This window comes from Biomphalaria glabrata, chromosome 4, assembly GCF_947242115.1.
Source record: "Biomphalaria glabrata chromosome 4, xgBioGlab47.1, whole genome shotgun sequence".
Classification (NCBI taxonomy): Eukaryota; Metazoa; Mollusca; class Gastropoda; family Planorbidae; genus Biomphalaria; species Biomphalaria glabrata.
The window spans coordinates 9,685,016-9,699,760 of NC_074714.1; the positions used below are offsets into that span (position 1 = coordinate 9,685,016).

At 33.3% G+C, this 14,745-nt stretch overlaps 1 protein-coding gene across 5 annotated transcripts in view; it reads right to left on the reverse strand.

The window, feature by feature from the left end:
* The window catches only part of LOC106075360 (uncharacterized), a 70,392-nt gene that overhangs the window by 4,556 nt on the left and 51,091 nt on the right, over positions 1–14,745 (reverse strand). For all 5 annotated transcript variants that reach the window (XM_056026017.1, XM_056026020.1, XM_056026016.1 and 2 more), the window contains 7 exons: positions 8,918–9,004; positions 7,249–7,308; positions 4,794–4,888; positions 3,355–3,435; positions 2,583–2,759; positions 223–437; positions 11–114 (listed from right to left, as the gene is read on the reverse strand). In XM_056026017.1, coding sequence (XP_055881992.1) covers positions 11–114; positions 223–437; positions 2,583–2,759; positions 3,355–3,435; positions 4,794–4,888; positions 7,249–7,308; positions 8,918–8,969 — 784 coding nt within the window. In that variant the 5' untranslated portion in view covers positions 8,970–9,004. The remainder of the gene's footprint in view (positions 1–10; positions 115–222; positions 438–2,582; positions 2,760–3,354; positions 3,436–4,793; positions 4,889–7,248; positions 7,309–8,917; positions 9,005–14,745) is intronic.

Genomic DNA, 14,745 nt, shown 5'->3' on the forward strand with positions numbered 1-14,745 from the left:
TAATTCTTACACAGTGGTAGTGGCTTGGGCTGAGTAGACAGAGTGTCATAATTCTCATAGCGCTGCCGAAACTGGCCATGTACTGTGGCTTCTTTTTCAGTAAGAAAATGATACCTGTATATTATTATAGTAGGGCTTTAGCATGGATGAAATGACATAGAAACAATTTTAGTATGTATATTGTATAAATTCAGTATATGAATTAGTTTAACTTGTGTTTACCTTGTTTCTTTTCTTGGCTGTCTGTAAGACAAAATAGTGGACCAGATATCTTGTAATGTTTCACTCACATCCGAACCAAGAGGACTTTGAACAGTTACTGCTTGTCTTGTCTTCCTTTTTAATGGCTTCAGATTTTCTGTTTCACTGTTTATGTCGATGGAATTCTTGTCCTCAAGACCTTTTTCCATCCATTCAGATGATTCATTTTTTTCAACCTGTAAGATATAATTATATAATTTACTATGGAATCATAAAAACAAGCGAAATATTTAAAAAAAAAAAAAAAAAAAATATGTAAAGGGGAAGAACTCCATCCTTAAATCTATATCTACAAATAATGTCAAGCCATTTCCGTTATTCCATATCAAAAAATATAATTACTTACCAATAATCAATTTACTAATTGAGTATTTTTTTTTATTGATTCATGTTTTTTTAGGTATAATAAATACAATAAAGTATCTACTTGATTGGAGAACACATAACGGAGAAATAGAGTTAACAATTATTTAAGGAAACTAAACACAACAAATTTAGCTATATATGTGAATACTTAAGAATTAGTTTCCCTTGTTGCTATTTAACAAAATAATGAATAACCAGTAATTAACTGTCTAATTGGTTTAATAAAGTGTTCAAACTTTTTACCTTTCAGACAGACAAAGTAAGTTGATATAAGCTTTGTAAATAAATCTGGTTTTAGTTCAGGGGATAAATGAAAACTAAATGTAAAGTCCCTTGTTAGAAGCAAAAAAAAAAAAAAAAAAAAAAGAGATTTTATAAACAATAAAAGAGTATACAAAATTTCCCCTTTCAGACCTTGTGATCCATAAGGCAGATGATGTAAAGGTCATCTGTTATCTGTTTCTGTGGCCTACGGTTAACCTGTGGCCAGCACAACACCAGAGTATATGAAAAGTAGTTACTTAATTGATCTAACCCTAGAAAATGTTAAGGGAGCAGGGAAAGAACAGTAACCAAAGAATGCTGACATTCTGAAGATATATTAATCCTTTAAGTGAAGCATACATGTGCCAAAGCTGACTTGGTGAAGTGCCAGGTTTATTCACATAAACATTTTGATCTGTCTAACATGTTAAGTTAACAACAATTTTGTCCCACCTCCCCCATCAATATCACCTCTAATATCGGAAGTAAATTCAACAGTAATATCTGAGGTGTGATATATGCAATAATATGCTCAAGTTGCCTAACAATTAATATTGGAAACACAGGCAGTACTTTAAAAATATGACTTCAAGAACACATAAAAACAAGTAAAATACTCCTTTCAGACCTTGCGTTCATCTGTTTCTATGGCTGATGGTTAAGGAGGGTGTCACGTGACCAGCACTACAACCAACCACTTTACTTTCCCTTACTAATGTAAGGTACCTATTAGAGTTGGGTAGACTCAGATCAAATCCTGAAATAAAAAATCCCCAGTTTTCAACAGGATTTGAACCTATGACCCCTTGGTTATGAAAACCAAGCACATAACCACTTGGCCACCATGCCCTACCGAGAGCACATTAATAGAAACATTCAAAATCAATAAATTAAGTCTGTCTTTATTTTTTTTAACATGTACAACTGATCTACTCATCACTGCTTTACAACAATAAAGTGACAAAAACACCCATCTGCAGATTTAGATTAAATTTATTTACATTTCAGGCACCATCCACCCTAATGGGATCAACAATCAGTCCAAGACAAGTATTCCATTTTTTTGGTCACACCAATTCATTTTAGTCCAACCGCACCACTAAATTCCTGTGCTTTTACACTTATGAAGTTCAATTCTTTTCTGTCTCAATACACAACATATAATTTAACTGAAAAGTTAACTAGATGCCAATTTTGTGCTACTCATTTGTCTTTTTTTGTTTATAATCTTGTTGCCCAAAATGTCCTGTGTTTTTACTTTGTTCAGCTGGGTTTCCTATGTGTATGTCTATTTGTAAAAATGTTTGACAAGACTTAAATGAATATTTCCTTTTGTTATATAATAAAGCTGCTTTACTAACATGTCAAAACAATACAACCCCTGAAAGCATTAAAATAATAGTAGCAGAGGAAAAAGACTTTTGAAAGCAATTTATAGTTCTCTTTAGATATAAATGCAATTATAATAATAATCTTTATTGTCCATAAGTAAATTTGTCTTACAATTTGTGCATTACACCAAACAAAACATTGTAACTATAAAAAACCAAAATGTACATTCACACAAGACTCACTCATAATTTACATGTGAAAAGTTTATATCAGATTGTTTCTATTTAATGATTTGATTGCCAGGGGAACAAAAGAGTGTTTTTTTGGCGTTGAAATATTTAATGTCAATTTGCACTTACAGGCAGAAATTTGCTGATGCCATCTTCAGCTAAATTGGGTAGTGGGTTGTTAAATAATAGAATTTTTGAACGATCATGATTTTTCTGTGATGAATGGTACATGAGATGTGCCTTGTGTTTCTGATTTCTGATATGTTTGATAAAGGACTGGTCCATCAACTGCTTTAGGTCTGGTACCTATAAAAAACAAACAAATTTTACATTTAGCCCTAATAAGAAAATATATTTCAAAATAATTCTGATCATAAATTTGTATTTTCTCCTATCTAGCTTTAAATTTTAGTTTTTCAAATATCAAATTTATTAGAAGTTTTTTTTTTGTCTTCTTAAGTAGTAGTTGTTTTCCATTATGTATTTTAAACCAATCTTTGGCTTTTTAAAAATTATTTGATGCTTAAATAGGCTAAGAGCTTATTTATTTTCACCATGAGCTATAGAAAAAAAATAATATTTTTTTAGCAAACTTAAATTGATTAAGCTGATGATGTACTAGTAATTTTTTAAAAACTTTATTAATTTAATTTTATAAGCATGTTTCTGATTCCCCCTAATCCTAATGAGCACCAGACATTAGTTGAGGAAAGTAAAGTTGGTTCGCCACTGTGCTGGCCATATGACATCCTCATTAACCATCAGCCATAGAAACTGATGACTTTTACATCATCTGCTTCAATGGCAGGCAGGTTTGAAAGGGGCACTTCACCTTTTTTTTTTTTACTTTACACTCATCAACCAGCTTTAGATTTGTATTTAGGAAAATGGAAATGCTTACATCATCAGTAACAACAAAGTTACGAGAGACAGGCTTCTTGTGTTTCGTTAGACCTTCTCTGACATGAGCACTAACTGTTGCCTGAAAATATTAGAAGGGGGGATTTATTTTTAAAAAAATATTCATAGACAGTAATCAATAAGATAAACTAAAAGACAAAAAGATAAAGTCAGATTTCTTATTCCATATGCTAGGACAAATTCTTACAAGTTCTTCTTCTCTAGTGCCATTAATTATATTTATGGGTATGGGTTTCCAGAATCAGCCAGGAAAACCAATGCTTAATTAATATGCATGACTAGATTGACACATGGAATGTATTGAAAGTAATTATTTTCTATTAAGAAGGAAATCTGTCAGTTATAAGATAAGATAATTAATAGAATAAATAATGATCTTGTTGGGATATTTTTTGTAGGCACTACCTATGAAAAATACTGTATTAACATTTCTTCATTGTTTGATGCATACTGTATATAATTAACATAAGAATTGATTTTATTTAAAAGGAATTTATAAATTAATTTTTGTAACAAAAGTATTTGAGATTGAGGAAAAGTCTGAAAATGTCACATGAAAATAAAAGATTTATATTCAAATAAAATAATCTCATTTGTTCAACTCAAACAAATTTTTTTTTTTTACAATAATTAATTCTAAAATAAAAAGTTTGATTGGGTAAACATGACAAATTGAGGACCAAAAATCTAATTTTTAATGTGAAATTGCCTCATTGTTAACCAGTCCTGTTGTAAATGCAGGGGAGGGTGGGGGGTGAACCAATGTTTGCCATCCCCAGGTCTCCCTGTATGATTAATGCTGTCAACATATCCTTTTGATTTATGGTGGAAGATGGAATGGTTAGGTGGAAATACTAAAACAGTAACTGCCATGAACCTCCATTTTATATACACTAATGAATGAGTCTTTTCCTAATTTATTGAAGACATTTCCAACAGGGAGGAGTTGAAACACTATATAAGATTAGGTTAAAATATGAATAATTAGCATAATTACTTTACATGAACTAACCATATTGTAAAATGTTCTAGTTTCTCCACAACAAAATGTGCCTATCCATGCTATCTGCCAGTGGATTGCAAAATCTCATTTGAAAAGATTTATATCCAGTGAAAATGTCTATGATGACTTTTCCAAGCAACAATTTTTTTTACAAAGGTATTTGAATACATGCGGTGCTATTTTTTATTTTGATGATCTTATCTGTAAAACTGTATTAGTTCCTGTCTTACTCACGCATTACTACTTGATTAAATAGATTGTCCTAAATGGCCTATTAACAAGCCATTTATATTTTTCACTGCAAGGATCCATTTTACCTTTGAAATATGTTGACTATGAATAGAGGCAATAATTATTCCTTTACTGGTAAACAACAGGATTTTAGATTTAAAAAATGAGTAATTTCTTCAGCTTACTTTGAGTTCTGGTGGAAACTTCTCATCTAATAAATGGAGTTTCTTCAAGGAATCGGACCTCAGTGTTGACCAAATATGCTCAGCACCTAGGTGACCTAAATCAATAAAATAAATGAAATGTATGAAAGACATAGTCTATATAGATACAAATATCAGCTTAAGATAAAGCAAGAGATAATTAAAAAAAAAATCTTTAATGCTCTATTATAATAGCTTTGAAAGATATTACTTTTTAGAATTAATCATGACACAACAGTTTTTAAGTAATTACCCTTTCATATTAAAATAGTTCCAGTAAATGTTCTCTGGATAATAAGCATATTGCTGATTTGTAATTAAGGCACAACTATTGTATGGTGTGTGAACATAGAGGGAAAGCTTATCTGGTGGTGGTGGACTATGTTTTTCCAATTTTACTATAGTGGTGCCAATGAATAATACAACATCTGAAACAGTAACCAGAACATTGAATGTTGTTTTTGGATGTCATGGAGTTCCAGTTGAATGTATAAGTAACAAGAGCTCACAATTTAGTAGTTTAATATTCAAAGACTTTGCGACTAAATGGGGTTTCAAGCATATTACCTCTGGCCCCTACTATTCCAAATCCAATGATCTAGCAGAGAGGGGAGTAAAGGTTGTAAAAAACATAATTAAAAACTCTGAAATGAGAGGAGAATATGTGGCAATGAGTCTATTAATTTATCGATCAAATCTACGCCATTAGAAATGGTTTGAGCCCAACTCAAATGATGATGGGTAGAAGACTGCATACTAATTTGCAAATGAAAAACAATCTGTTAAATGTCCCTTATTCAACATTTGTAACTAACCATGCACTTGTAAAGCAGACAAAATCAGTGACGTATTACAATAGAGGAATGAAAGAACAAAATGAACTAAAAGTAGATGATACAGTAAAAGTTTGGGATGATGCTAGTCAACAGTGGTCTTGACTGTGCTGTAGTAAGAAGGCAGGTTGCTCCTGGGTCATATGAGGAGGTAACTAATGATGGAGCTGTTCATCCCAGAGAAGCAGCTTAAGAATTAAATTCAAATGCACAACAGCGACCATCAGAGGTACCGACACTGTTACGAAGATCAGCTTGTGAAGTTAGGAAACTTCAAAGACTAATTTAAGAAATGGATATTCAATATACAAGGATAACGTTCATACAGTAATCTTTAATTCCATCTTGGTCTAAACTAATATTCCTTCAATACCATGTGCACCACACATTAGTTGTTCTTTATTTACATATCAGAACATCTTCCATGTATAATGTCTTATTATGTACTATTTCAATTAATTTTTTTCTACTATACTATACATTATGCACTTAAATTGATAAGCTGTAATTATTTTTTTTAGATTTTGTAAATTAACTTTTGTTTTTCATTTAGTTTTGTAATAAAAAAAAAGGAAGATGTTCTGCTATGTAAATAAAGAACAACTAATGTGTGGTGCACATGGTATTGAAGGAACTTTAGTTTAGATCAAGATGGATTAAAGATTACTGTCTGAATGCTATCCTTGTGTTTATTTTGTCTTGTAATCATTACAAGCAGGTGCATGGAATTTGGGAATTAATAATTAGTCTAAATCACTTACAATTATACAATGTTCTCTGAATATAAATATAAACTAAGACAGATTGGATGGATCCTAATAAAAATATGAAATTCCACTAGCCCTATAAATGTTTTTTTTTTAAGACTGTGAAAATAATGCTTATAACAGCATGAACATTTTTGGACATGTAGACAGAGAAATGGACAAATTGATAATCTCTTTCAGAAATATGAGATAATCAATAGGTATTAAATTATATCAGATAAACTGCATGTTAAGTTGAACTTTGAAAATGTGTACATATTAGAGCATGCAAGGTGTATACTTAATTTTTAAAACAAAAGCCCACATGTACTGGTAAAATATAAGTACATGATGCATTAGAAATGCGCTTTAAACTTTTATATACGTGATTTATTACATTATTTTAACAAATAATAAAATATACTTAATTTTTAAAACAAAAGCCCACATGTACTGGTAAAATATAAGTACATGATGCATTAGAAATGCGCTTTAAACTTTTATATACGTGATTTATTACATTATTTTAACAAATAATAAAACTTTATATTTTTATATTACCCCAAAAATCGCTCTCTTTTTATCACCTGCCATTGTTTACAATGCTTATGTATATTCTATAAATGCATAAAAGACTGATGTCTATTTTAAAAATGGTGTACTCATTATGAATTCAATTATAAAAACAAAAGGTTTTGCTTTCTGAGTACTAAAAGTAGATTAGTTGTTGTACCAATTTTTAACACTCTACGGAATATGGTAAAATTTAATTCTCGTTAGAGATTTTAAGGTTTTGAAATCTAAATATCAAAAATACTGTAGACATATAAAACAAAGTTGGTAAAATTATCCTTTTACCTTGAAGGCTTTTTGTCAAATTGGATTTAGTGCTCCTTCTTTTTAATTGCATACTTGGACCTTAGAAAAAAAGCAAACAAAATTGTAATTCTATATGACTGCATTATAAGCTGGAGGAAAGTTGTAGTAGACAAATTTTACTGAACATTGAAGTCTTTTTTATCTTATAAATTACAGATGTTACTTCAAAAGAGAAGATAATGACATCCTAATTAAAAGTCAAAAGGAATGAAAGTAAGAAAGTAAAGTTCCCCTTTCAGAACTTGTGGTCCATAGGGCAGATGATGAAAAGGTCATCTGTTTTTGTGGCCTACGATTAGCGAGGGTGTCATGTGGCCAGCACTTTTTCCTGACTAATGTCAGGTACCCATTGGAGCTGGGTGGCCTCAGAGGCACCCACAGACCCTGAAATTAAAAATCCCAGTCTTCACCAGGATTCAAACCTGGGACCCCTGGTTCAGAAGCCAAGCGCTTTACTGCTCAGCCACTGCGCTGAAAATAAAATGTAAATGCTTTGTCTCAGTGGAAGGAAGATATAATGTTGCCCAAATAAACACTTTGTATTTAAGTTTTGTAGTCAGTCAGAGTAAAAAAAAAAGGAGCTCAAGAATTATCTGACACAGAAGATTAAAAATGTTCTTTCAATATGACAGAAATTTAGATAGCACTTTTCAGTTAATATTTCTGGTAATCTCAAAATAGATAAATGCCATTTATTAAGAAAATAAAGGGTCATTGTGTTGGCTAGACAGTGTTCTTATAAACCATTGGTTACAGAAGCAACCAAGCTTTACATCATATTCCCCACAGACTGCCTAATTTTGAAGGGAAATTTTCTTAAGTCAAAAAGTGTATAAGATGTTCTTTTCTTGTAGATTATTCCAAATTCTTGCAACTGAAGCACATTGAACAGCTATCTTCAGAACCATCCTGCTAACACTACATGACATATATATGGCATGCCAGTTATTCTAAATTATTGCAAATGAAGCACATTGAACATCTAACTTCAGAGCCATCCTGCTAACACTACATGACATATTATAAATGGCATGCCAGATATTCTAAATTATTGCATCTGAAGCACATTGAACAGCTAACTTCAGAGCCATCCTGCTAACACTACATGACATATTATAAATGGCATGCCAGTTATTCTAAATTCTTGCATCTGAAGCACATTGAACAGCTAACTTCAGAGCCATCCTGCTAATACTAGATGACATATTATATATGGCATGCCCGTTATTCTAAATTCTTGCATCTGAAGCACATTGAACAGCTAACTTCAGAGCCATCCTGCTAACACTACATGACATATTATATACGGCATGCCAGTTTTTCTTATAAATATCTATTTGAAATATGAAGTCTTCATTAGGAGTGATGACATTAAGAGGACAGATGGTGCCAAACCAACTAACAAAGCGATGGTCCACCAAAGAATAAACTAGTTAAGCCAGATCTATAAGATCTGCAACAAAACAACAAGCCTTGAGAGCATACAAAAACAGTTGCTCAAAATACAAAGTAAGAGGAAGGGAACAAGGTGGACATGGGATGTGAAAATAACATTATAAAAGGGACTACTCATCTTTTATTAGGCCCTAAACTAAGCTACATCTCTTGGGTAGAATCTGAATCATAAAATAAAGTCTTAGATACTTACCAAGTCTATTCAGCTGGTCTTGACTCACCAAGGAGCTATTCTCCCCTTTCATGTTTCTGTTTGTATGTTATGAGAGTTGCTGAACACCTGAAACAAAAACATTTTTGATTAAATATTGAAAAAGAATTATGTTTAGTTGAGTGGTGTGAACCACTAGGCCACCTAACTGAGGAGGTATGAATTCAAATCTTTATGCAGACTAGAAATTTTTAAATTAAGATTTGACTGGATCTGAGTTGTATTTCTGATACATTTGGTAAGCACCTAAAAGCAGATTAAAGGCACCACATTCCAGAAAACAAGCTAGAGGAACATGAAAAACACTACACAAAAGTGACAATAATAATACTCACAAAATTGTCTAAATTATATATTTAAACTGTTTATAGTCCTTTCTATGTCTAGAGAGAAACATGACTTTGTTACTTGAAGGGGTAATAAAGGAAGAAGCAATCAAAAGTAAAGATACCCTTTTCAGAACTTGGGATATATAGGGCAGATGATGTAAAGGTCATCTGTTTCTTTGGCTGATGGTTAAAGTGGTTTTATATGGCCAGCACTATGACTTTACTTTCCAAAAACTAATGCCTGGTACCCATTAGAGTTGGGTGGACTCAGGGGTGTCCTAAAAAATTCAGAAATTCAAAATCACAGGGTCCACCAAGATTTGAACCCATGACCCCTGGGTTCAGAAGCCAAGTGCTTTATCACTCAGCAACCAAGCCCCCTAAAAAGCCACAACAATAAAAAAGATGATGCTCATTATATTGGACTAATAAAATAAATCTCATAAGTGTTTTTTTCCTAACAACTTATGAAATAATAAATGTGGTTAAGAATTATAACAAGGAGGCTAAACATAACTGTTTTTCTCTTAAATTCAAGCCTTGATCTGGTTTATATAATTCTTATTAGTAATTTTTTTGTTTCAATGCTGTGGTTGCTACATTGTCTCCATACATAAACTGAGAGTTTGGAACTCATTCCCCATCTAGCTTTAACTAAAGGTTTAATTCTTTTCAAGCAGATTATTATTGTTTACTTAGTTTAGGTTTAAATAGTGCATTGAGTTATAAAGCAGATTATTAATTAACTCCTATCTCTTTTTTTATTCAATATGTTTTATTAGTTAAAACAAAAACAAAAATTTGGTTATATACAGTACCATTTTCATAAAACTGAAGTCCAATTTACTTTATGCTAGAAGAAGAAAAAAAAAAAGGAAAGACATACATTTAAAACTAAACACTGTTTTCTTTTTAGAACAAAAATCCCTAGATTGAAGAATAGAAGTCACATGCTTTCTTAAAGATTGTTGAACAATGTCTATTATATATATATATTTTTCTTATGTTTCCTGGCTAAATATAGCCTTTGTTTACAGTATACTTAAAAAAGATAGACCTAAAAGACTATAATTAAGTAAAATATTGTATAACTTAGTGCGGAATACATTTTAGATCTACTATCTTTAATACATCAGCATACAGTTGTATGCATGAGCATTGCTTAATTTTTTTCTATTATTATTGATTACCAGGTGAAATAATGTTTCAAGATGGCATGTTTTCTACATGTTTATTTTTTTTACAACAAAAAGAAGTCCTGAAAGACAAACAAATACAAATCCAGCACCAAGAATAAACAAAAATATCAACTGATTTAATGAATCTAATCAGTAGTCCTCAAATTGATTATGATAAATTAAGAACCTCTTCTGTGCGAATATTTACTGAAGCTGCACTTTTTGTTGCCAGAAAGTCTTACACTAGGTCATGAGACAGCAGTTGGTGATAGAAATATACATGACATCTCAGTCGATTGTACCACAGTAGAAAACTGATTTCAAATGGTGCTAGACCCTTTTTAAAATCTAAGCACCAGAAGAGACCAGGTTTCCTTGAGGTAGTTCAGCATAGATGTTGATCATATGAACAGATTTCAACAACACTGGTCTTCTCGGGCCAATCCAGCAATAGGATTTTGGGATTCAATAATTCATAAACATAGTAGATCAGATTTCACTGCAGCAGCATTAATCACTATAATAAACCCAGTTTTCAACAACCACTATAAAAAACAAGACTTCATTGCAGTATTTATTTAATCGCTAGGATAAACCCAGTTTTCCTTGAAGTATTGAAGTAACACAAGTGGTTTCAAGAAACAGAGAAACCAAACTTCAATAAAATAACAAAGTGCTATCAGTATAATCAGTATTAATAATTTCCCCTTTCAGACCATGAGGTCTATAGGACAGGTGATGTAAAAGTATGTTTCTGTGGCCCACTGTTAATGAGGGTGTCATATAAACAGCACCATGATCAATCTCCTTTACTTTACTCCCAACTAATGTCAGGTACCCATTAAAGCTGGGTGGCACCCTAAAGATCCCAAAATTTAAGAAATCCAAGGATTTGAGCCTGGGACCTCCAGTTTGGAAGCCAAGCACTTTACCACTCAGGCATGGGTAAATGTCAAAAAAAAAAGGTAAATGTTTCCTTTGTTGGTTAAAGATCTACAGGGTAAGCAAAGTAAGGATAGTGTTTCTATGGTTCATCTTTAACTAGGGTAGCACGTAATCTAATTAACAGTCTTCATAATCTATCAACATCAACAGCTGAGATACTCATTCAAAGATATGCAGCATAAACACCAAGACTCCAACGCAAAACTCTGCCAAGACTCTACAAAACCCTAGGTAAAACAGTGACTTAACTATTCAACTTTTATTGTTTACTGAGATTCTTAATGATTTTCAGTCAACAAGAAATAGTGCTCCATTCTCTTGTCTTTCAGATTTATTTCCGAAATGAATGCAGAGGAATCTAATCAGGAAATAGAACTTGGCGAAAGAAAATGCTGGTGAAAGTACTTTCAAAGAGACTGAGTGTCGTAATCCTGCAAATTACTGCCAAAGAGACTGTCTTTTGAAGTCCTGTAAAGTACTGCCAAAAAAAATGTGTCTTGAAGTCCTGCAAAGAACTGCCAAAAAGACTGTCTCGAAGTCCTACAAAGTATTGCCAAAGAGACTGTGTCTCAAAGTCCTGGAAAGTACTGCCAAAGAGACTGTGTCTTGAAGTCCTGCAAAAGTACTGCCAAAGAGTGCTTTCAAAGAGACTGAGTGTCGTAATCCTGCAAAGTACTGCCAAAGAGACTGTCTTTTGAAGTCCTGTAAAGTACTGCCAAAAAGACTGTGTCTTGAAGTCCTGCAAAGTACTGCCAAAGAGACTGTGTCTCGAAGTCCTGGAAAGTACTGCCAAAGAGACTGTGTCTCGAAGTCCTGCAAAGTGCTGTCAAAGAGACCGTGTCTCGAAGTCCTGCAAAGTGCTACCAAAGAAACTGTGTCTCGAAGTCCTGCAAAGTACTAACATGTAGGTCCACGTAAGATGAACCATAAATAAATTCCGAAAGAGTGCTAAATAACTGTTCGAACACGTTCATTGTGTGCGCTGACTAGAAATATTTTAAACTTTCTTGTACTCGTGGCTATTGTAGAAATTACCGTAATCCCCATATTTAACCATCCTCCAGCAAACACAGTTTGAGTATTGGGAAGAGTTGCTGATGTTGAAAGAAAAACATGTCAAAGTATCACCATAGATTCCAAGCTAAGATAAATACAAAGTGATCATTAAGTCTGTCCAAGTATGTAAAATGATGAAGCAACTAGTCAGCTGATTTGTATTTTGAAGTTTCATTTCTAGATCATTGCATACAAGAAGGACATCGCTCCAGTGTTTGTAATAACAATTCAGAAGATTTTAAAGTAAAAAGTCCGTATGTCCATCTTATTAATTAGTCAAGATAAAATGATTAAGTAGGTCTATTAACCATTTTCTACCTAATTACGTTCGCTAAATATTTATGTTGTTGTATTATTAGGCAATGAAATAAGATCACAGAGGGTCACTCTAAAATAAAATCGTACTCTGCTTTCTGAGTATGGAATTAGTAATTATGCCGGAGCCATTTCTCCAGCACACAATCCTTGCCGTGAACTGGTTTTGTTTTCTAGTCGTTTGTGGACACTGCAACCCCAACTGTGTCGGTGTATATGTGCGCTAGATGTGTGTATGTGTGCGCTAGATGTGTGTCTATGCGTGCTAGATGTTGCGTGTGTATGATCGATTTCATTGAGCTCCAACGAGTAGCTCCATCGACTCTTTCAAATTAACCAATGAATATTTATACAGCCTAGTGTTACTGCCCTTGCCATCAATAACGTCCTGGGGAAAAAAAAGGAAGTACAGCAAAGGGAGGCGGGAGGAACTATCAGAAGTTGACTGTTTGAATAATGCTGGTCAGCTGAGTTTTTTTTACTCTAATAGTTGGGGCGGGGGGGGGGGGAACAACGTTGTTACCATTTGTTTACGACACTGGAACTCAAACTACAGACCAACAAAGCAGTTGTGGCAATAATTATCAGATGCGTTAGGAAGTGATTCCAGTGCCTGTGCGATTTTCAGTCACCTCTCTCTCTCTCAGCATAATTCAACATTTGACCCCTACCCATCGATTCCCCCCCCCCCCAAAAAAAAGGAGGTGGTCGAGGTTTGGGAAGGGGGTGTCGATCTGTGATCATGTCATAACGAATGTCCCTTGATGTTTGCCCAATTCCAATAAGCTATTTAAGAGTCTGACTGTATGTGGGACGTCAAGGCGTTTTCTTTCTACCTGAGTCCAAAATGTTTAACTAAATAAACTTACTATGTCAGAAGTTCTCAACATTAAAGTTTCATATAGGCATATGAGAGAGAGACAGAGAGAGAGAGAGAGAGAGAGAGAGAGAGAGAGAGGGGGAGAGATCCAAAATTAGTAATTTCACCGGTCAGCATAGTAGCCTATGTCCAGAGATATTTGGATGACAGACGTGTAAGACAACTAAATAGAAGTATTTTAAGAGTTTCTTAAATTCATAACCCTAAAAGTATATGTTATGCCCTCAGAAGAACACGATGAACCTTTGGACGTGAACTCTGACCCTAGGCATGTGCAACAATAATGTGTCTTATAGGCTTCAGAAAGTAGGTAGTCAAATTTATTTGCTTGGGTCGTGGTCAGCCACGGTCAACTGTGATTTAGCAATTTTTTTTTTAATTTGAGGTACAGCTGTGCTAGGCAATAATTAAATGACTGCTGATGTTTCCTCCTCTTGCGGATACTAATCATTCAAGTTTCCGGTAATGAGATAGTTCTAGTGATTCTTTAATTAAGAATGTAGGGCCTGCATTTCACAATCTGGGATAGTTCTAGTAATAGTTCTAGTGATTCTTTAATTAAGAATGTAGGGCCTGCATTTCACAATCTGGGATAGTTCTAGTAATAGTTCTAGTGATTCTTTAATTAAGAATGTAGGGCCTGCATTTCACAATCTGGGATAGTTCTAGTAATTCTTTAAGAATATACAATTTCCAATCTGAGATAGTTACTCGTTATCGTTTATTCATAAGTCTGACACATTTTGAAAGTGTATATTTAATAGGTAGGCCTATAGGTCAATTCAAGCGAGTACAAATTAGGGTTGTGAATAAATAGTCTCAACTATATTTCAATACTGAAACAGCCCTTTAAAAAAATTTTACTGTTAAAAAAAAATCAGAAAGACTTCTCTCCCTTCAATAAAACATAACCATAAAGGCTTAACATTTACAAGAGAATAAAAAGAAACCCATCAAAGATGAGTGAGGTCAGATGGACTTTGTCACAATGGATTTCTTCTAATGATCAATTGCTAGCGATCACATAGATGCTCCCCCCCCCCACATAACTTTCACCGTAGGGGTGCTGCAACAGTTCGTGTAACAAAATCCCTCTATTTTTTTCCC